This window comes from Erpetoichthys calabaricus, chromosome 6 (assembly GCF_900747795.2).
Source record: "Erpetoichthys calabaricus chromosome 6, fErpCal1.3, whole genome shotgun sequence".
Taxonomy (NCBI): Eukaryota; Metazoa; Chordata; class Cladistia; order Polypteriformes; family Polypteridae; genus Erpetoichthys; species Erpetoichthys calabaricus.
In genome coordinates this window covers 215,458,820-215,483,957 of record NC_041399.2, presented here as the reverse complement: position 1 = coordinate 215,483,957, position 25,138 = coordinate 215,458,820, and the positions used below count along the sequence as shown (strand labels likewise).

The window sequence follows — 25,138 nt, the reverse complement described above, 5'->3', positions numbered from 1 at the left end:
CATTGTTTGTTTGTCAGCACTGTCGCCGTTTTGCCTGTGTGGATATCCTGCATCACTGTGGCATTGGATTCAAGTTTTGTCTCATGCCCATCTGCATCATCTTCGTCGGGGGGAGCGTTCACATGTATCTCGATACAAAACGCTTCAGGACTAGTAGGACAAACTTTATATTCACCTACAGTTCACAGGGTCTGACAAAAGAGCTTCATTTGCGTCCGTTAAATGGGACTGAGTTGTGGACATTGTCCTGTCGGTGTTTATTATTGTGTTTTGTATTCGTTATCGGTGGAGGGGAAGCTAATTATTTGTAGTTTATATTTAATTTCAATTTAATATATTATTGTTCATTCAATCATTTGATTTATTGGATTTCGTGTTGCTGTCTGAGTGAGTGCGGGTCGCGCCAAGGCTGGGTGCCTTCCTAGAATCCTCACTTAAAAAAAAAAAAAAAATAAATCACTGTCCCTTTGACGATGTGAATCTGAGCGGCATCAGACCACTACAAGCTGCACAGACATCTTTTTTTTGTTGTTTGTCTTTGAACATACCATTAAAATGCAGTATTAATAAGACTAGCTGTGCTACCCGTCTTAAATACTCGATGTACACCTCAGCATTAAGGTTTGTAGTTCACTAGCTACTGGAATGTATTTTGTATTGCATGTAGTAATAAAATGCATTGCATGTGTCATCACAAACATTAACACTGCTTTTATGAAACCCATACCAAATTGCATACAACAGAGACATGTGCGTTTTCATTCCAACAGATGGCGCATCACAAACATTTGTAGTAATGCATTTGATTACTTCGATCTCGACTCGTCTTAGATGATCAGCACAGCTAATATAGAGATAATTAAATCAACATCTACCTCCTCAAAAATACACAAGAATTACAAAAAAAAAAAAAGATAAGACCCAGTAAGGTCCCATAAAGGCTTATTACTAAACATATGAAGGAGCTCCAGTAGCAAGCTGCTGAAGTCACTTGCTCAGGGTCACACAGTGGTGTCAGAAGCGGATTTGAACACACACCCTCAGGGTTTGAAGTCCAAACCCTTAGCCACTGTGCCACCTTGCCCGCCTACTTACTTGTTGCTGCTCCTCCTAGAGGTGCCAACTGAATCCGCTGCCCTGCTGACCCGACTTCTTTTTTCTGAAATGATGGAAAGTACACACCAGGCGGGTTGTAGTTGCTGCCACCAAAATATCCTGGAAGCAAAAACACACAAAATAGAGACATCAATACAAAGTGACATCTCATAGATTTAAATGTAATAGATAGATAGGAAAAACACCATATAAGTGATATGTCACTGTGTAATATATAAAACTATATACTAGATAGAAAAGGCACTATATAATACATAGATAAGACACTATCTGTCTATCTATTGTCATACACGTGTGCATGGTAAGCAGCTAAAGGGCCTGAATGACGGTGATTCCACGCCAGACTAGGGGGTGACGAGGTGCACTGATCATTTCTCTCTTTCCACTGCAGACCAGTTATGGGAAATCCCACCTGGCCTCCATGACATCACTTCCAGTTAACAAACCCCGAGGACACCACTTCTAGTGACAACCCAGGTGATTTCACTTCCTCTGCCATCCCTTAAAGCTGCCCTTTGCCTCATTCAGGCAGTTCTTTTGTGGACTCGAACCTGTACTGTTGTACTTCTCAAATTTGCAGCTGGGCTTCAAGTATATGGGGGGCTGCCCCAAACCTTTTTATGGCTCCTGTCCATTCATTTGACACTTAAGTCACTATATAATAGACAGCCAGGAAAGGCGCTGTATAATATAGATTAGGCACTATCTGTCTACCTATCTAATACATAAGATAGACAGAGTGAAAGGCACTATATAATTAAAAGAGTGAAAGAGAGACACTACATAATACACAGGTGGATAGGAAAGGCACTATATAATAGATAGTCAGGAGTGAAAGCCACCATATAATACCCAGATAGATAGGAAATGCACTGTATAATAAACTGATAGTTAGATAGTGGCACTATATAATAGACAGGATTCCTATACAGACAATTGGCATCCCACCCGTGGAGTGTTCCATGCCAACTCCTTTACACGCCAGAAAATCCCCAGCCCTGTGGCTTTAAAGTTTTCACTAATTTTAATTTTACAGGCACGACATCAAAAGTGAAAACCTGAAGCAGGCGGCCCCCAGACCAATGTGGCACCGTGCCACCCAGAAGACGTTGACTTTTTCCACTGAGGCGAGTCACAGACACTACAGACGCACTTTCAGGATGTCACGTCGCTGCTCACGGTCTGTTTCCAGCTGCTTTATTTACCTTTGAGCTCCTCTACTTTTTTGACCGGCTTTTCTTTTACAGGAGGCATTTCCAGAAGTTTGTTTATATTTTCTTCCATCCATGCAAGAGTAAGAAAAAAAGAAAAGGGATGATGAAAATACAGAAAACAGAAAGGTGAGATCCTATCGACAGAAATAAAAATGGGAGGAGAGGGGGGAGAGAACCACAACTACCACCATAGCACAAGGAACAGGACACAAGCTGAATAACACACACACACACACAGACACACACACACACACACACACACACAGACACGGACACACATACACACACATGGATTCTTCCTTTTTGAATACCCAGTTAATCCTGTCCAGGGTTGGCAGGCAAGGGCCGTTCAGACAAGAACAAACCCTGGACGGGTAGCAAGTCCACACAGACATAGGGGGCCGATTTGGGGGTCACTAGTTAAAAAAGGGGGGGAATGTGCAAATTCCACACAGCCGGGATGTGAACTGAGGACTCCCGGGGTGCCCTCCTAATTGTATTTTACTGTCCATCCAGCCACTTCCTGTACCCACTTACTGCAATGCAGCACCAGCCTTGGGTGTGAGACCAGGCCACTGCAGGGCACGCTTCCCATTGGCGTCCCATTAACTGCCTCTTTGGTACGTGGGAAGAAAACTCCATTGAGATCCAGGACAACATGCAGGTTCTGTACTGACAGTGTTTCAAACTTCATTGAGTCGCCACTGCATCAGTGTGCCATCCTAGGGTCCAGGGGGCCAATCCTGGCAGCACTGGGCCGACTCAAAGCAACCACACGTGTAGACTTAACAAAACACACAGGAGGAGAGCTGGGAGACAAACATACAGGAACACGGGGAGAGCAGGCAGGCCCTACCGGGACTCGCGGCCGGGGTGGGAACTCGGGACCCTGTGGCTGGTGCTTAGTGCGACAGGTGGCTCTGACGTCCCTGCAGACTGAAATCCCGTTTTGGGTTTTGTTAAAGTTCTGGGACGCTCTGTGGGTGGACATTCAGCACTTTCTGTCTTATTTAAATGTTTAAAGATGCTGTGCTATAAAATGACTCCTCTTTTGTACGTGTTCTGTTTCATTCTCCTTCTGCTTTGTGAGGGAACTTCCTTTATTTGTTCAGAGTGTTGTCTTCACGATGTTGTTCCGGGAATGTCTTTGCTTTGGGGGTCTCGGAGACAGCATAGCTATTAGCTACACAAATGGATTAGGTGGGCTGAACTGGGGTCTCCTCCCGTTTGTCAGATTTCTTACGTTCTTCACCAGGGGTGCATTTCTGTTATTTCATACTTAAGGCTGTTTGCTAATTAGTGAGTGCTTCCTGAAGCCCTTCGTAATTAAAGCAGTGAATAATCTTGTTCGGAAATTAACGAGTTAACCAACTCCCTCGTCGTTCTTTATTTGGACTTTGGCTTGCGATTCTGTCACAGAGAGATGGGTGGGGGGGTCACCCTAAGGCAGTGGAGGGCCGCAGCGGCTGCAGGTTTTCATTCTAACCCTTTTCTTAATCGGTGACCAGTTTTACCTCCTAATTAACTTCCTTTCTTTTCATTTTAATTGACTTGTTTTTTTTTTATAAGATTTGTTCCCCTGAGTTGCTTCAGTTCTTTCCTTAAACAGAAATGAAACGTGAGGTGTGGGAGAAAACACAAGACCACCTAAGTCAGGGCCTCAAACTCCAACCAATTTCACTCCAACCGGTTGCTTAATGTGGCACTGAGTCTTGTCGTTAATTAAACTCGTTCTTTGATTCCAAGGCTCGTTGCTGTTCTCATTGGGCAATGGCAGACATGTCCGATATTGTGGATTTTCTATTTTCTAGGACCACCTGTTGAAATGTTTTGTGGACCTGAGAAGAGATCCTCATTCGTGAGACCTTCATATTTCTTTATTTGCAGATATTGTATGATGGTCAACAGTTGTTTTGGCTCATTTTGTATCTCATTATTGTTTGGCTGCTAATTAAGGAAAAAGAAACAATTGAGGGATCCGAGTCTTCAAGAGCAAGTCAAATAAAATGAATGGAAAAGAAGTTAATTAGGAGAAAAAGTAGGTCACTCATTAAGAAAAGGGTTAGAATGAAAATGTGCAGCCACTGGGGCATCCCTCCAGGACTAGAGTTGGGGACCCCTGCTCTAAGGAGATCACAAAAAATACACAGACTCCCTTATTTGGACCATAATAATAATTAAGCAACTGGTTTTAGAATCACCAATCCACCTAACCTGCATGTCTTTGGACTGTGGGAGGAAACTGGAGCGCCTGAGGAAACCCACGCAGACACGGGGAGAACATGCAAACTCCACGCAGGGAGGACCCGGGAAGCGAACCCAGGTCCCCAGGTCTCCCAACTGCGAGGCAGCAGTGCTACCCACTGCGCCACCGTGCCGCCCCAGTTCATTTATAATAATTTATAATAATTATTATTATACAAGGGTAAATCAAAAAGTAAAAGCAATTTGAAAATTACGTTGTGACCGCAACAGATTGATGCTGACACATTCGCAATGGCTTATGGGTCATCCCAACTGCTTGCCCCCACACTGCCACGGCAGCTCCTCTGCCACATTTCAGCCTCATGCATTTTCTTTCTTTTCTTCTCTTTCCTTTTGTGTTCTCTCTCTCTCTCTCATTTCTTTCTCTCGCTGTCTGATTATTTCCTTCTATCCCGCAAAGGCTCCTCTTATACTGTCGTGGGTGCAGGTATTTTAATTACGAACCCCAAAGAGCTTTTTGAGGAAAGTGGCTGAGCCACACACGTCTGCACATGCAAGCACGTCAAGCCAGTGTCCTCATCAACACCCAGGGTGCCACTCGGCTATGCTGTGGCAGACCCCCCCCACCCCCAGCAGCCTACTGTCACACTCCCCCCCCCCAAACGCGTTTTACCAGGACCTGTCACAGCACCACAGACAAGGCGACAGTCCACTGCATGGCTGACTCAGAACACACAGAAGGAAAACCAGAGAATTAGGAGACAGACAGACACGGACACGGGGAGAACATACAAACTCCACCCAGAGTCCACGGGACTGGTGAGGTGGCCGCAGTACTACTTTATATATTTATCTTCGTTCAACTACTGCAGTTCAGGTTTAACTAAAGTCTTCTAACAGCGAGGACGGCGTTGGTTGTCAAACTCTCAGAATAAAAAGACAAACAGAAAAGTGAGGGGATTTGTACTTTGATCCAAAGGTCTGGCAGGTACCTGGGCTACCTGAAGAGCTGCTGCTTAATTGTTCAGACTTTTCCTTCAGTTTTCCTTTTTGTCCATTTTCTGGTGCACATGAAGAAATGTTTAAAAACACAGAAAGAACAAAACAGCTGAGAAAGAAGATTTTCATTTCTAGACATTTCTAAATTTTTCTGAGAGATGAAACCCTAAAAATAACTAAAGTGCCAACCCCCTAACACCAGAGCCATAAAGAGGAGGTCTTGGAAATGGAGGAGGGTAAACTGTAGAAATCTCTCCCTCTTTCACTCTCCCCCTCTCTCTTTTGCTCTCCGTCACTCGCTCACTTTCTCTTTCTTTTGCTTTCTCTCTCTCTCCCTCCCTCCCTCTCTTTCTCACTCTCTTTCTCTCTCTCTTTCGCTCCCCCTCACACTCACTCTCTCTCTCTCTGCTCTCTCTCTCTCTTTTGCTCTCACTCTCTCTCTCTCTCTGTGTCTCTCTCTCTTTCACTCTCCCTCACACTCACTCTCTCTGTCTCTTTCACTGTCCCTCACTCGCTCTCTTTCTCTCTCTCCCTTGCTCTCTTTTGCTCTCTTTCTCTCTCTACACTTCCAGTGATGCCCTGGGGCACTCGCAGCCTTGGCATCTTCTTGAACCCGGGTCATCGCTAGCCATGACTGGGATGGAGTTGTGCAATGTGGGACCCACAACAACAAGATTGGTGCCTAAGTGCATTTTTCTTCAAAACGGGCAGCAGTGCCCAAATAAATAAGTGCAGTGCAGATTCTTCATGACAGAAACAACCCATAAACACAAAAGATAAAATCAATAAGCAAGCATATCCAAATCAATCGGTTAAAATCCAAACGAGATCATAAAGCCCTTTTCCCTTCTCGCCAGAGCTTTGGGAGTCCTCGACTATGCAGCTCGCCGCACCCCTGGTCCACCACACTGTGACTGCCTGAAGCTCCCAGGGTGCTTTGCTCTTCACCGGATGCCCCTCCCATGACGCAACGTGCCACATCCCATTCCAACAAGTGGATCTGAGTTGCAATTCCCAGGGCATCTTGCCCATCTAACAGATGCCCCCACGTCTTTTCACTCCCCCCTTCCGACAGCTCCGCTGGCTCCCCCCTTATCCCGTCTGCTCCACGACTCGGCTGACAAGATTGCCAGCGCTTGGAAGACTGTGGCATTCAGTCGGACTTCTTAACAAATTGTTCAGTCAAGCCAAAGCTGCCCCCTTTCACCCTCCTGACTCTCACACCCCTGTTTTCCCGTCTTTTATTCTTACAATAATAATACATTTTATGTATATAGCACCTGTCGTCCCCTCGGTCCTACTCAGGCCCCTTGATACCCCGTGTGTGCAGGTGCTCTTCCTTAAAGACCTGCGGAGGAAGCCGGCTGAGCCAATCGTATTTGCATGTGAATGTGCGATCAGCAAGTTTCCTCACTAAATACTCCAGGGCTGCTCAGCATGGCAGCAGTGCCCACCTGCATGCACCCACAGGCCTTTTTATTTAAGAACACTGCGCTGTCAAGGACCCCCTAACTCTCTTCACCGCCATTCTGGAAAAATCGGAGCGTGCGGGGGAAATGTGTTCACGCAGGAATGAGCTTTGGAATTGAAGACCTCCAGCTCTCCCCCTCATTCATTGGTCAAGAATCCTGTTTTGATTTTCCAAAAGTTTTTATTTATTAATGTTTTAGCAAAAAAAAAAAAAAAATGCATGTGTTTTGCCCAACGTGAGCATTCGAGCAGACGACTTGACATGTGGATTACGTGACACAAGTAACGTGTCATATTTTTTTTTTTCCATGGATGTTTTTTTGACATTATTTGCTGTGGTCCAGCATTGGTCACCATAGATGCTTACTCTATGTGGCCACAAGAGGGCTCCCCAGAGCACCAGTCACAAGCCCAACAAACACAGTCCTTAGTTCAAATAAAGTGATTTTGACTTCAATCCCTCAATAGGCTTTTACTCCATCCACCACAGAGGTCTTTGTCTCCCTCTACTCCTCCTCCTCAGCAAGTGTTGTCCTATTCCTCCCAACTTAGACTCACCCACTGTGGTGAGAGGACCCGGGAGTCGGTCCAGTGTTACAACATTGAAGCACTTCCAGGGTCAAGGGGACGTTGCACCAAACGGGGAGGACCACTCCAGACAGGACCCCCCCCTTCCAAACTACAAGTCCCAGGTAACCCCTGAGGTGCCCAGACCACCTCACATATTGGGGGATGAATCACAGAGTCTCTCCCTCAGTCCATCCATTAAATCTTTATTTCGACTGGAATAAGAACTTCAAACCAATCCCAGCCAGGCTGTGTCTCCTTCCATTATGGCCTCCCGGCTGTGTAAGGAATTGCATTCCCTCCCGGTCGGGATGCCAGCCCATCCTCCATGGCACTCACATCAATCACAAACTTTAAATTTTTTCTCTGTGAAAATATGTCATGTCGTCATTTTCCAACCTGCCAGATCCAGACCAGGGTCGCAGGTGCTGGAGTCTATCCCAGGTATCATTGGGCACAAGGCCATCCCAGGGTAAATGGACACCCACCCACCCACACATCACATACACACTAAGGCCGATTTAGTATTGCCACTTCACCTAACGTTCATGTTGTGGGACTCGGGGAAGAAACGGGACCACCCAGAGGAAATCCACGCAGGGTGGACCTGGGATGTGAACCCCCAGGTGGCATCGACACTACCAGTGCGCCACCATGCCGCCAAAATTTGTGAGTCAATCGTTCCCTCGAAATACAGCAGTTAGTGCAAACTTTGGAGAACAAGGGGGGCTAGGGGGGAGAACCCAGCCCAGCCCTGAATTGGAGACTTCTACCACTGAGCTATACCCCCAAATGATCTGTGAAGACATGAAATTAAAACGTGTTCTAGGCCGTCACAACAAACTACACGCGGTACATAACATATCAAAGAAAATATCGTTTTTTGGGTGGAGAATTCCAGTTGAAGCCCCCTCAAACCATTCCAAAGTGAAGTTTATATTAAATGGCCACATTGCATAGAGATAAACAGCCACTTAATTAAGGCTTTGTAAGTCCAAAAGACCCCCTTGTTCATGTCTTGCTACATACAGCATGTGCCATTAAAAGTGCACTGCAGTTCGTACCAAAATGCAGACAGAGGCCGTCTATCTGTTCTCATCCTCTGAGGTCCGAGTGCTGCGTTTGACATCATTGATCACAATATTCTTAGAAATCACCTTAGTCAGTGGGTGGGCCTCTCTGGAAGGGTCTTAAATTGGCCTGAGTCTTACTTAACAGGTAGAAAATTCTTTGTTAGTTGTGGTAATTATACTTGAAAGACTCCTGATATTCTATATGAAGGTCCACAAGGGTCTCTCCTGGGTCCACTGCTCTTTTTGATCTCCGTGCCTCCATGAGGTCCGATTATCTCAAGGCCTAACGTGAGCCACCACAATTCTGCTGACGACATACAACTGTATTTATCAGCAGCGCCTGATGACCCTGACTCTCTTGATTCACTGACCCCAATGTCTTATTGTGTTTCTGAGTGGATGAGCAGTCGTTTCCTCAAACTAAATAAGGAGAAATCTTAGCGATTGGCAAAAATGAATATAATGAGGGTATTAGAAATCAACTTGATCCACTAGGCTTAAAAGTCAACACAGAGGTAAAGAATTTAGGGGTAACTATTGACTCAGACCTGAATTTTAAATCACATATTAATCAAATCACTAGGACAGCAATTTTTCCACTTAAGAAATAGAGCAAAAGTTAGAGACCCCTTATAACTTTGCAAGATGCTGAAAAATGAGTTCACGCTTTTGTTTTTAGTCAGCTAGATTACTGTAACTCACTCCTCTCGGGACCACCCAAAAAAAGATATCAATCGATTACAACGAGTACAGAATAAAGCGGCCAGAATCTGAACTAGGAAAAGAAAATCCAAACACATCACCCCAGTCTGAGTGTCACTACACTGGTTACCTGTGCCATTTAGAATTGACTTTAAAATCCTGCTGATGGTTTCCAAAGCCTTCAATAATCTGCTCCATCCTGTATCTCAGAACGCCTGTCACCTTACACTCCAAATCGTAACCTCAGATCTTCAAATGAGCGTCTGCTTAGAATTCCAAGAACTAAACTTAACAGAAGTGGCGAGGCGGACGGACTTCTGCTGTTAGGCACCTCAAATCTGGAATAGCTGACCGACAGAAATTCACCAGGCGAAGGGAGGAGCACTTTAAAAAACTACTTAAAACACACAATATGTTAACATGGCTTTCTCAGAGCTTCATGTTAGCTTAATCCTGATACTCTGTATGTGCATCTAATTATCATTATCATTCCTGGTGGCTCCACAATCCGGACTAACCCCTACTTTCTATGCTGTTCTTTTTCCGGTTTTCTGTGGTGGTGATCTGCGCCAACACCACCTGATCAGGGCACCGTGATGTCCCTACGTTGATGGTTTGAAGGCCAGAGGTTCACATGACCATCATCATGTATGCAGATGACACCCAGTTATACCTTTCATTTTGATCAAATGAAGTTTCTCCGATGTTGTCTTTAATTAGTTGTGTTAGTGAAGTAAAGGAGTGGATGGATGAGAACGACTTGTCTTTAAACACCGATAAGACAGAGATGTTAATTGTTGGAGGGAATGACGCTGATCACAACAATATTCTGTCATCATTTAACTCAGTTGGAATCCCCATTAATTTTACTGAATCATCTCGGAGTTCTCTTTGACTCTTGCATGTCATTTAAAGCGCATATTACAAAGTTGTCCAAATCAGGTTTCTTCCATCTTAAAAATGTTAGGAAAATTAAGGCGCTTTCTAAATAAAGAGGATTCTGAGAAATTAATTCATGCATTTATTTCTAGTAGGATTGACTACTGCAATGCGGTCTTCACTGGATGTTCAGACTGTTCTTTACACAGCCTCCAGTTGATCCAAAATGCGGCTGCAAGAATTATTACATGAACAAGAAAATACGAACACATAACTCCAGTCGTTACACTGGCTCCCGCTTAAGTTTAGGGCAGTTTTCAAAATCCTCCTTTTAACATATAAAACATTAAATGGCAGAGGTCTGACTTACTTATCTGAACTTATCATGACTTACAAACCTGAGCGCACATTAACATCTCAAGATGCTGGTCTGCTTAGGATTCCAAGGATTAATAAAATAACAGTGGGAGGTCGAGCTTTTAGTTACAGGGGGCCTCTAAACTGTGGACTGGTCTGCCTGCTACTATAAGAGATGCCCCTTCAGTCTCAGCAGAAGACTCACTACTTCAGTGTAGCACACCCTGACTAGAGCTGCTGATTAACTGTGCAGACTGCATCTCTGTTGTTAGTCATTAGCACTAAAACATAAGGAACATGGTAGTTAGAATTGGATACTAACCCTCCTCACCTATTCTGTTTCTCTTCTCTGTACTCAAATGTGGCACTTGGTGCCACGGCCCACCTGCCAAGTTGTTTTGCCTGGCTAAGGTAAAGTCATCCCTGATGGAGGATCGCAGGAATCATGGGAAAGAGGAGTCCTGTCATTGGATTGGCTGGCCCAGCACTGGCCAAATGGGGGAGGCCGCTTGATGAATGAGGTCTCCAGGACTCTAAACAAATCCAAATCCTATTATGTGATATCATCTACTGTTAAATTCTGCTCCATACTTCTAAAATTTTTATTTTTATACTGTATTGAGGATTTGCTCTGTGTATTGTATTGTATTGACCCCCCTTCTTTTTGACACCCACTGCACGCCCAACCTACCTGGAAAGGGGTCTCTCTTTGAACTGCCTTTCCAGAGGTTTCTTCCATTTTTCCCTACTAGGTTTTTTTGGGAGTTTTTCCTTGTCTTCTTAGCGAGTCAAGGCTGGGGGGCTATCAAGAGGAAGGGCCTGTTAAAGCCCATTGCGGCACTTCTTGTGTGATTTTGGGCTATACAAAAATAAACTGTATTGGATTGTATCATCATCAAGTTCTTCCATATGAAGCCTGAAGACCATGAGGACTGACCGAGATCAATTGTGTTAGGTCAGGGGTGTCTAAACTACGGCCTGTGGTCCATTTTTAATTGTCCCGCAGCAAATTCCTAAATTATAATGAAATATGGCCCACACATGAAACTTGTTTTTAACTGTATTGTACTTTTTAGGTTTAACACAAGGTGGCGCTACTATCTTAATCAAGGCAGCATCTTCACAAACAAGCGCAACCAAAGAACAATTTTGCTACAGGTAACCAAAAATGGCAGAACCAAAGAAACACACAATATCAAGTGAGTGCAGAAGATTTCAGACACGGTGTGAAATGGCAAATGTGTCTATCTGATTTGAAACTATCGTAGTGATGAAAGAGTATAATGTGTGTCGACACTACGACACCAAACATCCGACCTCCACGTCCTACATGGGTGCCGAGCGAGAACAGAAAGCCAAGCAAATGGCAGCCAGTCTGCTAGCTCAACAGCGGGATTTTTTTTCCATGCTAACAAAGCACAAGAACATGCCGCATTAGCCCGTTACGAAGTGGCGCAACTCACTGCCCGTCACGGGAAACCTTCCTCAGATGGTGGCTTCATAAAACAGCGCCTCACTAAAGTCGCAGGAATAACGTGCCTGGAGAAAATGTGGAAATTCAGCAACATTCGCTTGTCTAGAAACGCAGTTGTGCGGCGAATTGTCAGCTAACTTAAAACATCAACTGTCAGATAAAGCTTATGCTTTTGATGTTTACTCGATTGCATGTGACGAGAGCACTTTGTAATACAAGAAATGAAAAGCAATTCATGGAGAGCTGTGACGCTGTTTCTTCTTTAAGCATATTCAATTATGAAGCATCATTTACCGATATTTGATTGAGTTTGCTAGCTTAATACACAGGAGGTGAGGCAAAATACTGTAACTCACCTCTAGTGGGTGCGGTGGGTTGGCACCCTGCCCGGGATTGGTTCCTGCCTTGTGCCCTCTGTTGGCTGGGATTGGCTCCAGCAGACCCCCGTGACCCTGTGTTTGGATTCAGCGGGTTGGACAATGGATGGATGCACCTCTAGTGGGTGGCCCAGCCCTTCCTATATTTCTCTGTATGTGGCCCCCAGTGAAAAAAGTGTGGACACCCCTGTGTTAGATAGAATGCTGGGTGGTCTCGTGGCCCTGAGGCCCCTGCAGATTTTGTTTTTTTCTTGTCCGGAGTTTTATTTTTTGTTTTTTTTCTGTCTTCCCTGGCCATCAGACCTTACTTTTATTCTATGTTAATTAGTATTGCCTAATTTTATTTTTATCTTTTTTCTCTTCTTTCATCTTGTAAAGCACTTTGAGCTCCATCTTTTGTATGAAAATGTGCTGTAGAAATAAATGTCATTGTCACCAGCTAAATCAAAAAAAGAAAGACACCGTTTGAGATTCCAGAGGCCTGCATGTGATCTTAGAGGGGGGTTTGGGAGTTCAGTTCGGTGCTCACCTGCATGAGTTCTGCTCACCCCAAGTCCTCCAATCGGCCCGAGCGTCTTGGGCATTAAAGCCGATGAATTGCCCCACAGGTCCTGGGATGCGTCCCGATTTGCTGCCACTACCGAAGTGTTTTTCGGATTAACACCTGAAAGAGACCAAGATGGATGTCACTTAAAAGAGAATTTAAATGCGGAAATTAGCAGCTGTGCGCACTTGTGTTAAACCTCTAGGTGGCTGCGTTTTCATTTCTTATTCGTCTTCCCAATCCTGGGGTCTACAGATTCAACCACACTCTGTCATTGGGGATGGACTGCTGCTCCTGTCGAACCAGTTTATCGTACTCATCGGTGAGTTTTAGGTACGTCAGCAGTATCTACCCTGTCTGTCTGTATGTCCACATGGAATGGCTCAGCCAGCCGTGGAAAAATTTTGTTGAAATGTGGCAGGAAATCCGTCAAGAAAGTTCAATTTTCGTTGACACATCTTGAACATATTGTGCTGTACGCAGTTTTGATTGAAAAGCATTTGGAAGTTTACAAACGTGTCAGTCTTAAAATGGAGAAACATTCTGAGTGAACGGTTTCAATTTTACCTTAACACTAATTACACTACTTATCTGATAGACATTGACAGCAAACAGATCGCCAGTACAAGCTGATGAAACACCAACAGACTGTGTGCATGGGGTAGGAAGTTGCTGTCATGAGCTACTTGACCGTCTGCAGGATGGCAATCCTCTCTGTCAGCAAGTCTGGCTCAGCGCTCGCAGAAACCTCTGCACCCATCTCACTCCTCCTGATGCTTTATGTCGTAACTGGTAAGGGAAACGATCTTACGAACCAAAGAAAGTATAAAATGCAAGCACGGAAAACAAAAAGGGATTATCTAGATGTTGTGAGATATAGCTGGCAGTTTGTCCCGGCCAATACCCCCAGGCCGCCAGATGGAGTCCTCCCTGCAACATGGAGGTGCCCCGAATTCCAGCAGGGCCTCATGGACATTGGAGTTTAAATGCACAGCCCTGTTGGATACCATGGGGGCCACCAGGGGGCGCTGCAGGGAGGCCCAGGGACTTCTATTTGTCTTATAACCCGGGTTGAAGAAAAGGAGTTTTCATCCGACCTGGAAGTGTTGCAAAGTAACATGGACAGAGAGAGAGAAAACACTTCCGGGTCAAAGACTATAAAGGACTATGGGAAACCCCAGCAGAGGGAGCCAAGTTGGGAGGAAGGGTGACTGAGCTGCTGGGAGTAGAGGATTGATTATTGGATTGTTTATTGGAGAATTGTGGAGTGGAGGGTGCTTTGGGCACTGTTATTATAATAAAGTCATTATTTTGGACTTTTATCTGGTGTCTGGTCTGAGGGTTCAAGGGGACGACAGCACCCCCTATCTGTCACAATATGAATGGAGTGTAAACCGCTGGGCACAGAGCACTTAAACGTTTAGTCAGCACTGTTTACCCCACACGAGTCCAACCTCATGACAGATTGCAGTGATTTACTATTTCATTATAATTTACTGGTGTGGCCAGACATTCCAGTGACAGGGACACTCCAGATTTTAAGCCATGCATCCCAATAGGTAACTGAAGAGTATCAACACAGTGCAGTCAGGCCTCTGACAGGTTAAGCTTGATTAAGCTTGTGCTAAATTTGTACAGCATCACGTGGACCAGAGCCGCCGCCAGGGGGAGGCAACCATGACACCTGTCAGAGGCCCTGAGATTACTGTGAATCGTCATCCGATGGCACCAACGAGACGGCCGAGGTCAAACAGTAGTTGTGTCATTCTTGTAAGTGTGGCTATCACCAGTGCAGTGGTGCGAGCATATGCCATATCGCTTTAAACTCGGTAACCCGCATTCACTAAGCCGGGGATATTGTATTGTGTATTAGTATGAACGCCACTGCGAGAGCATTTTTAGCTCTGCCAAGTGAAATCCTCACCAGAGGCAGATATAAGTTGACTAAGAATTGCCCTCATTGTCGCGACCACCATTGAAGAGACCCCTGCAGCTGAACATCTCCAGGACACATTGGGGTTGCAGCTAGTTCAAACATCAAAGCTTAAAACTCGCAACAACCTCTTTTGGGAATCACAAGAGAAGAAGAAATTGCATAAATTGGCGGTACGTATACATACTAGATATGATATTATAGAAATGTAATTACGGTTGCGTGAAATTTCAATGTGTTTGACGTTAAGCTTGAGTGTAGCATAGGCACGTCCCCCAATCAGCTTGGAGAGGCACAATGATCGTAGTACGGAGCCATGGGGGTCCCAGGTGCTCAGCCATAATTGTCTGGGAGCCCAAGATTTTCTGGTGGCAGGCCTGTGAGGATGAGCAACAAATCCAGACAGCAACGCTACTTATTTGTGTCCACATTGTGGTGGAGTGATGTCTAGAAAATAAGCTGAGAAACATTCTGCATGTCTTTGTTTTCAAGTTAGACAAAGCAAAGGTCATATTTGAGCAGCGGTTCTCAAACTGTGGGGCGTGAAGTAACAGAAAAGGGGGCATAGATAGATAGATAGATAGATAGATAGATAGATAGATAGATAGATAGATAGATAGATAGATAGATAGATAGATAGATAGATAGATAGATAGATAGATAGATAGATAGATAGATAGATAGTATCAAATCCGCCACCCTGCCTTTACCTTTCTTGCTTTCTTGCCATCTGGCCATGAAGAAGACAACGCCATACTGAGAAAGGCATGTGGCCCGTTTCAATACCCCATTTAAGGGTTATGTGTTAAGCCGAGAGCCACCCACCCATCTGTATGGATGCGGACAGGCACAGTGACACACACAAGTCCCAAGCACACACGTTTTCTTTTCTTTGCACAGCACAAATGCCCACAAGTATTGCTCAATCCTTTTCCTTTCTCTTTCTTCCTTTATCTGCCGCCTCCCGACTCAGGCTCCTCCAATGGAGTGAGGCGGCCCCCTTTTATATCACACCCAGAAGCGCGCCAAGTCTTCCCTGACGATCATCCGGCAGCACTTTACTGGTGTGGTGGAAGTGCTGCATGGACACCCAGAGGCACTCCAGGTGCACCCAGATCTTCTTCTGGCAGCACTTCACTTTCCAGGGCCCCGAAAATTAACCAGGCGCCCCCTGGTGGTGGCCACGGGCCCCAGCAAGGCTGAGCTTCCAAACTCCAATCCCATGGTCCCGATACAAACTGGGGGGTCGGTTGGCTGCCCGATCGTGTCCCAGGGGGGAGGTATCATCTCTCTCCTGGTCCTTCCATCTTCAAGGCGCCCCAGCCTTCCGCCACAACAGAAACACAAATTTGTTATACCAAAATATTACTTTGCTATCAACTTTTGGACCAGAGGTGTACTTTACCTGAACACATTTCACATTTTTTCAAATAAATCGCTACATACGTTTAAATAAACAGTTAAGTGACATTTTATATAGTAGTTTTTCATGTGAAATTGCATTATAAGAAGAGAAAAATAATTGAAATCTTATATCGTTGCTAGTTAGTGCAAGAAACACACGGAGATATAGAATTTCACCTTAATCAGATAACCGGAAGTGATATCTTAACAGGTATCAAGCACTATTGCTACCATTATATAAATAGAGATAAATAATTTAAATTTTGTATCATCATCACTTATCATTAGAAATAAAATTTGACTTGATCAGGTGACTGGAAGTGGTACATTACTGACCATAAAGAGCAATCAGATTTGAAATTTCAGTTTGATCAGATTACGGCAAGAAGTTCTTTGCCATATAAACTTGCATTACAAACAAAGATACTAGATGCAAGCTTTCGAGGCAACTCTGATCCTGCCTGAAGAAGGGGCCTGAGTTGCCTTGAAAGCTTGCATCTTGTAATCTTTTTAGTTAGCCATATAAAAAGGTGTCATTTTGCTTCACTTTTCTCTACATTCATAATGGCTAACACGGTACAACACCCTAGTACTACAAACAAAGATACTGTAAGTGATTGAAATTTTGTAAGAAAGGCACAGATAGGAAGTTTCATTAAAATCGGACAATCGGAAGTGGTATCTACTTTACCTGAACAGGTAAAAAGGAGAGTTGAGTGGAGAACAATCCAGATGTTTTTGTGCTTTACAAAAGACTTGCGAATTGGCACTCATTAATGCCCTTAACAAAATAACTAACTAGAGTTACTATATGGAAGTCTACTTCCGACATTTGGTATCTATTTGGTTTTCTATGTTAACTAATGTTGCCTTATTTTAATTTTCTTATTTTGTTTTTTATTTTTCTTTTCCTCATTATGTAAAGCACTTTGAGCTACTTTTTGTATGAAAATGTGCTATATAAATAAATGTTGTTGTTGTTGTTGTTGTATGGATCACTGTGACACATCTGGTGTAATAAAACTTTATTGCCTCGTAGGATTGACGTTTTTAGTGGGCATCAAATTTGTGTTTACCTTTTTTTACCCAGAACTGGGGATTTTCTAGAAGTGACCGCACCACTTTGATTGACTGACGACAATTCAATGCGTTTTCTTGACAGCTGATTTTGTGATATTGTTGAAGCAAATGATCACATTTTGACATATAGATACCGTACACAGTACTGTTGTGCATAAGTCGGGTCTTGAAACCCGAAAAACTGATCATAAAATCAGACCCTGAATTATACGCCTGTTCAAAAATACGACACTTTTTTTGATTTTTTTTTACATCTTCTCGCCTCCTCCAATCTCACATCAGTTTCTCAGACGAATCGAATTTAGTCGCAGAAGCGCAGTTACCAATTTCTTTCGCTACTTCAATGCTTTTAACTGAAAACCAGCTTCATATTTTCTTCTGATTGAACGCTCCATCATAGATAAGGGATGCTCTTATGATAAAGGTGTATGAGGGGGAGGGGCGGCACGGTGGCGCAGTGGTAGTGCTGCTGCCTCGCAGTTAGGAGATACCCGGGTTCGCTTCCCGGGTCCACCCTGTGTGGAGTTTGCATGTTCTCCCCGTGTCTGCATGGGTTTCCTCCCACAGTCCAAAGACATGCAGGTTAGGTGGATTGGCCATTCTAACTTGGCCCTGGTGTGTGTGTGTGTTTGTCCTGCGGTTCCCTGCCTTGTGCCCTGTGTTGGCTGGGATTGGCTCCAGCAGACCCCCGTGACCCTGTGTTCGGATTCAGCGGGTTGGAAAATGGATGGATGGATGTATGAGGGGGTGAGATACAAAAAACACAAAACAGTGCAAACATCTCTTTGGAATGGTGCGAGTATTACCGTGTAGTCACGTAGGCACAATGCAAAGGAATAAAAGGCCGTGTGCTCTGTGGTTACCCTCTCAGTTGGGTGTTAGCATGTCGTAATCTCTTGGACCAACAGTGTGAGTTTTCTGCATTTAACTTATACGACCGACATTATAAAATACTGGAAATTATACAGTAAAATCAAGCCCCGACTTATCAGCGGGAGAACAGAAACGCGAGTTTATACGGTACTTGTTACTGTCTTTCTTAAGGCAAATTGTGTTCCATAATTGTTTTGAGCTGTGGTTTTTTTTTAAAATTTACTTTCTGCTTTTTTTGGTTTTGTGCTTAAAATACAGAACTTGTACTGATTTAGTTGTGTTTGTGACATGTTCTTCATTGTGCTGGTTCTGATTTCCACAAAAGGCTATTAATTCATCGGGAAAATTACACAACTTAGTGTTAGTATTTGTGTACTTGAGATCAACAGAACAGGGTAACGGGGTTTGTGGAGGAGAGGTGAAGAAGAGTGTGCAGGCAGGGTGGAGAAGAGCAGAGAAGAGTGTCAGGAGTTATCTGTGACAGGCGGGTATCAGCAAGAGTGACAGGGAAGGTCTACAGGAGACTAGTTGTGTTATATGGGCTGGAGACGGTGGCACGGGAGACAGAGCTGGAGGTGGCAGAGTTAAAGATGTTAAGATTGGCATTGGGTGTGACAAGGATGGACAGGATTAGAAATGAGGACATCAGAGGGTCAGCTCAGAGTCAGACAGGCAAGATGGTGTTGGTTTGGACATGTGCAGAGGAGAGATGAGAGGTACTATTGAGAGAAGGGTGCTAAGGATAGAGCTGCCAAGCAAGAGGAGAAGAGGAAGACCTAAGAGAAGGTTTATGGATGTGGTGAGAGAAGACATGCAGGTGATGGGGGTGACAAAGCAAGACGACGAGGACAGGAAGAGAAGGAAAAAGATGATCCGCTGTGCTGACCCCTAACGGGAGCAGCTGAAAGGAGAAGTAGAAGACATGATTTGCTACATATGAACACTAACAGCTGGTAAGTTTATTTTTCATCGTTACATGTTATTTTGTCAAGAAGAGAAATTTGTTTTATCAGTAATTGTGGTGCTTGTTTGAACTAGTTTAATAAATTATATTACAATCAATTAAATCCATTGTTTTATCATTTTTTCTGGTAAGAGGTAATTTTTAATTATAGATATTCTTTAAAATTTTGAAATTTACATACGGTATCTTTCTGAATTGTGCTACGCATTTACTTCTTTGTGCGTACGTTTAATTCCACAAATTCTTTCATCAATTTTGTACTGTTTGTAAATGAATTGACATTTCTTCGCATTTTCTGTATTTTTTGGATTACCTGAACTTTTCTTATTATCTACATTTAATTTTTTTTACTTGAAAATAAGTTAAAAGCAAACAGCATCACAAAGGCAGAAGAAAATGAATCAGTTGCATACACGTTTACGCTCTGATTGTTCATATAAACAGAATGAAAGAGTTAAAGACAGGGCAAGAATAATACATAATTTGGGAAATATCTAATTATTCATCTTATTTAGTAACAGTTTATTAACTATGTTACATGTATTATTATTTTTAGCGGTTATTTAACTTATCAACTATGCAAAGAAATTACACAATACAAACACAAAATAACACCATAACTGGAAATGCATCTAATCAGGAAAATACTGAACTATCAAATACACTTGAAATTTGAATATTCACACGTTTTGTTTCACTAGTTGACATATTCATACAATCTTATATATAATTCACCAGCCTACTCACTCACTCACTCACATCTGTTCGAAGTCGAATGCACAGTCGCCTTCTGTGCAGCTGCCCGAAAAACCTTACGAGAGCGACATCGCGGCAGGCGGCGGATTTACGGCTGCGAAAATTCAAAGAGAAAGGCGACTTTGATTAAAGCTCTAGAGGCCTGAAAGGCGATTTCGACTACAGCTCGAGGCCTAATTACGCATTCATTCAATACACCTATATCAGGTCTGTGGTGCTTATACTTATTACTATTCCACTTGTGCCCGTTTCATCTTACGTTGTCGAAACGGGCTCTTTCTCTAGTCATACATAAATGTCTACACGTGGAAGTGTCTGTCTGTCCGGCCCAGGAGTGAGAGATGGAGTTGGGGTAAGGATACGCAAGGCGAGCACGTCGGCAAAACGAAACCGCCGAAGAAAGAGTCACTCGCTTAGCCACCAATACAGAAGCGAGCATGTCGGCAAAACAGATCCTCCTAGGAGAGCGATGCCCAGAGTAGATCCTTTCAATTACCGGACATCTCTACATTTCAATTTTTTTCTGACAATTTCAATAGTTTCTAGGACCCTGAGGCTTTTTACAGCACGGGCTTACACAGCTAGTTAATATATAATCTCTACGTATATGAGAAAGTCAAGTGAAAAACACTCCAGAGGTTTCTTTTAAAATGTAAAATAAAAATATAAAAAGTGTACTCTTAGATGACATGATTGTTCTTACCAGGAAGGTACCGGGACTGTCGTAAATAGTGCTGCTTAGCCGAAGAGGAATTTGAAAGTCCCGACTCAATTCTGTTGATCGTTGTACTCGATGGAATTACATTTCCATTGATAGGAGCAACGACGGCAGCTTGCTCGACAGGCCTAGTGGGAAGAGAAAATAAATAAATAAATACAAAAATAACTCTGACGTGTTGTAAAGCACTTTGAGCTCCATCCTTTGTATGAAAAATGTGCTGTAGAAACGAATGCTGCTGTTGTTAAAAGAAGAAGCAGACTTTAAATCCAAATTTGTACTTCTTGAATCAACATTTGAATCGAAACTTGATCGAGTTGAGCCACATGTCTATGAAAAGGACTCACAAACTTTTAAAAAAATGACTCGGGGGGCCCCCACTGTGGAGAAGGCTGTCGGCCCACTCCGTGTTATCTCCTTCCTTGCATGCGTTCTGACTTTTGAGCTTTGGTACTTCTGCTCTTCTGGTTTTGTCCCCTGCCTGTTTAAGAATTCTCTTCCAGTCCGTCACCTTTGGGTCAGCTTGTTCCTCCATTGTAGGTATAACCCATGTCTATGAAGACTGAGGTGCACCACTTATTCAGTCTTGACTTTGGACATCTTTACTGGAGGATGCATTTGCAGGTCTTTGGCTGGTAGGACCTCCTTAATTCCCATGATTAATTTATCCGTGTTTTTTGTATTTAACGTTGTAACGGTTGCTGCATATTTTATGCACTTTGTTTCTGCCCCTTTTACCCTTAGAATATATGGCCGAGGGAGTGAGTATCCATCCATCCATCCATTATCCAACCTGCTACATCCCAACTACAGGGTCACGGGGGTCTGCCGGAGCCAATCCCAGCCAACACAGGGCACAAGGCAGGAAACAAACCCCAGGCAGGGCACCAGCCCACCACAGGGGAGGGAGTATTATAAGGATATCTCTTTAAGGGGAGCAGGGGGCCAAACCACGCCCGTGGGTCCCTGCATAAACGTGCTGGTGTGTGTCGTAAGAGAGAGAACCCAATTCAAAAGGACAAGGAGGCGCGCATTTTGAAAAATGGATTGAGAAGGAGCAGGGAAAGAGGATTAGCAAGAAAGCAATCTGTAAGGCAAGAAATGCTCCGTAGCGAGATCGGTTCGGGCGCACAGAAAAAGAAAGAGTGCTGGCTGACCAGGGAAAGTCATCGGAGTGCACGGCTTTGCCTTTTATTTGTGACGCCTGCGTCTTCCATGGAGGGACGTTAACGCCATAACACCCAGGTGAGGCGGACTTCAACATTCAAGATAAGAGTCATCTCCAAGCTGGTGAGAACGCTTCTTTTATATCTGTAGAAAGCAAACGAGTCAGTGGGATACTTGACTGGTACACTGGATTTATCAGCGGAATTCCCACCCTGGTTGGATTCAAAGCCAAATCAAAGTCGATATAAAAGGGACTGGGGAATACATAGGAAGTGAATGTCTAATTTATATTTGTGTGTACTGTATATACAGAAAGTATTCCCAGCGCTTCATCACTTTTTCCACATCTTGTTAGGTTACAGCCTTATTCCAAAATGGATTAAATTCATTTTTTTCCTCCGAATTCTACACACAACACCCCATAATGACAACATGAAAAAAGTTTACTTGAGGTTTTTGCAAATTTATTAAAAATAAAAAAACTGAGAAAGCACATGTACATAAGTATTCACAGCCTTTGCCATGAAGCTCAAAATTGAGCTCAGGTGCCTCCTGTTTCCCCTGATCATCCTTGAGATGTTTCTGCAGCTTCATTGGAGTCCACCTGTGGTAAATTCAGTTGACTGGACATGATTTGGAAAGGCACACACCTGTCTATAGAAGGTCCCACAGTTGACAGTTCATATCAGAGTACAAACCAAGCATGAAGTCAAAGGAATTGTCTGTAGACCTCTGAGACAGGATTGTCTCGAGGCACAAATCAGGGGAAGGTTACAGAAAAATTTCTGCTGCTTTGAAGGTCCCAATGAGCACAGTGACCTCCATCATCCAGACATGGAAGAAGTTCAAAACCACCAGGACTCTTCCTAGAGCTGGCCGGCCATCTAAACTGAGCAATCGGGGGAGAAGGGCCTTAGTCAGGGAGGTGACCAAGAACCCGATGGTCACTCTGTCAGAGCTCCAGAGGTCCTCTGTGGAGAGAGGAGAACCTTCCAGAAGGACAACCATCTCTGCAGCAATTCACCAGTCAGGCCTGTATGGTAGAGTGGCCAGATGGAAGCCACTCCTTAGTGAAAGGCACATGACAGCCCACCTGGAGTTTGCCAAAAGGCACCTGAAGGACTCTCAGACCACGAGAAAGAAAATTCTCTGGTCTGATGAGACAAAGATTGAACTCTCTGGTGTGAATGCCAGGCGTCACGTTTGGAGGAAACCAGGCACCACTCATCACCAGGCCAATACCATCCCTACAGTGAAGCATGGTGGTGGCAGCATCATGCTGTGGGGATGGGGACTAGTCAGGATAAAGGGAAAGATGACTGCAGCAATGTACAGAGACATCCTGGATGAAAACCTGCTCCAGAGCGCTCTTGACCTCAGACTGGGGCGACGGTTCATCTTTCAGCAGGACAACGACCCTAAGCACACAGCCAAGATATCAAAGGAGTGGCTTCAGGACAACTCTGTGAATGTCCTTGAGTGGCCCAGCCAGAGCCCAGACTTGAATCCGATTGAACATCTCTGGAGAGATCTTAAAATGGCTGTGCACCGACGCTTCCCATCCAACCTGATGGAGCTTGAGAGGTGCTGCAAAGAGGAATGGGCCAAACTGGCCAAGGTTGTGGCATCATATTCAAGAAGACTTGAGGCTGTAATTGCTGCCAAAGGTGCATCGACAAAGTATTGAGCAAAGGCTGTGAATACTTATGTACATGTGCTTTCTCAGTTTTTTTATTTTTAATAAATTTGCAAAAACCTCAAGTAAACTTTTTTCACGTTGTCATTATGGGGTGTTGTGTGTAGAATTCTGAGGAAAAAAATGAATTGAATCCATTTTGGAATAAGGCTGTAACATAACAAAATGTGGAACAAGTGATGCGCTGTGAATACTTTCAGGATACACTGTGTATATATATATATGTGTGTGTGTGTGTTTGTATGTTTTGTCTGTGAATATTTTTGGGCTGTCACTAAGTGGTCATATTCTTGTCTTGTTTCCTTTTCTGTTTCGATGTCTTTCTAGGGAGAGCATTATAAAGGAGGTTCAAGGGGTGGTCATATTAATTAGTATCGGTTTACTTGTTCGAGGTTTTTGTAGGATTCGTTAAGGTTGTTTATAGTTCTGTTTGGGTGTTTATAATAAATATTCTTGTTTCTTTAATTGACTTAATTGTTCGGGTGGTTATTTCATTTATGTTATATATATATACTAGCAAAATACCCGCGCTTCGCAGCGGAGAAGTAGTGTGTTAAAGAGGTTATGTAAACATATATATACATAAACATATATACTTATATACATATCTACATATACACATATCTACATATATACATATACATATATATACACATATAGACATCCACATATATATACATATATCAACATATATATACACATACATATACACACATACATACATACACACACATATATATATATATATATAAATATATATACAGTATATACACATACAGACATATATATATATATATATATATATATACATATAGCAAAATACCCACGCTTTGCAGCGGAGAAGTAGTGTGTTAAAGAGGTTATGTAACCATATATATACATAAACATATATACATATATATATACATACACACATCCACATATACATATATATATATATATATATATACAAATTTACATATCTACATATATATATATATATATATAAATATAGACATACATATATACATACATACATTCACATATATATATATATATATATATATATATATATATATATATATAGCAAAATACCCGCGCTTCGCAGCGGCGAAGTACTGCTTTAAAATTTTAAATAATAAACTGAGGGAAATTATACCAATAATTATTTGTTAAGGATCTCTTTGTATACCATGTTGTCAGTTCGCCCCTCCGGTTGTAATATGACCAAGTTGTGCGCTGAGCTTACTCTTGAGTATGCAACGTATACTTGGCCAAGTGAAAAGCAAATCAAGAACAGCAAGACCGCGCCAGCTGCGGAGCTCAGCTCGGAGCGAAATGAAGTGAATGAAATGAGGTGAATGGGAGGGAAGATGATCACGTGACTCCAACACCCGCCTTAAGTCTCCATCTCTCCACAAACACACAAACACAGTCTCTCGGATCCCAACTCTCCTTTATATATATAATACTAGCAAAATACCCGTGCTTCGCAGCGGAAAAGTAGTGTGTTAAAGAGGTTATGAAAAAGAAAAGGAAACATTTTAAAAATAACGTAACATGATTGTCAATGTAATTGTGTTGTCATTGT

General features: G+C 43.2%; 1 protein-coding gene across 2 annotated transcripts in view; it reads right to left on the bottom strand.

Annotated features, from left to right (window-relative positions):
* mak (male germ cell-associated kinase) overlaps nucleotides 1-25,138 on the bottom strand; it is a 116,879-nt gene that overhangs the window by 3,247 nt on the left and 88,494 nt on the right. Inside the window, exons 11-15 of one of the 2 annotated variants that reach the window (XM_051928981.1) lie at nucleotides 20,691-20,833; nucleotides 12,963-13,097; nucleotides 5,528-5,596; nucleotides 2,322-2,393; nucleotides 1,096-1,215 (exon numbers count right to left, since the gene is read on the bottom strand). In XM_051928981.1, coding sequence (XP_051784941.1) covers nucleotides 1,096-1,215; nucleotides 2,322-2,393; nucleotides 5,528-5,596; nucleotides 12,963-13,097; nucleotides 20,691-20,833 — 539 coding nt within the window. The remainder of the gene's footprint in view (nucleotides 1-1,095; nucleotides 1,216-2,321; nucleotides 2,394-5,527; nucleotides 5,597-12,962; nucleotides 13,098-20,690; nucleotides 20,834-25,138) is intronic. The other variant, XM_028790839.2, reaches the window with a different exon arrangement.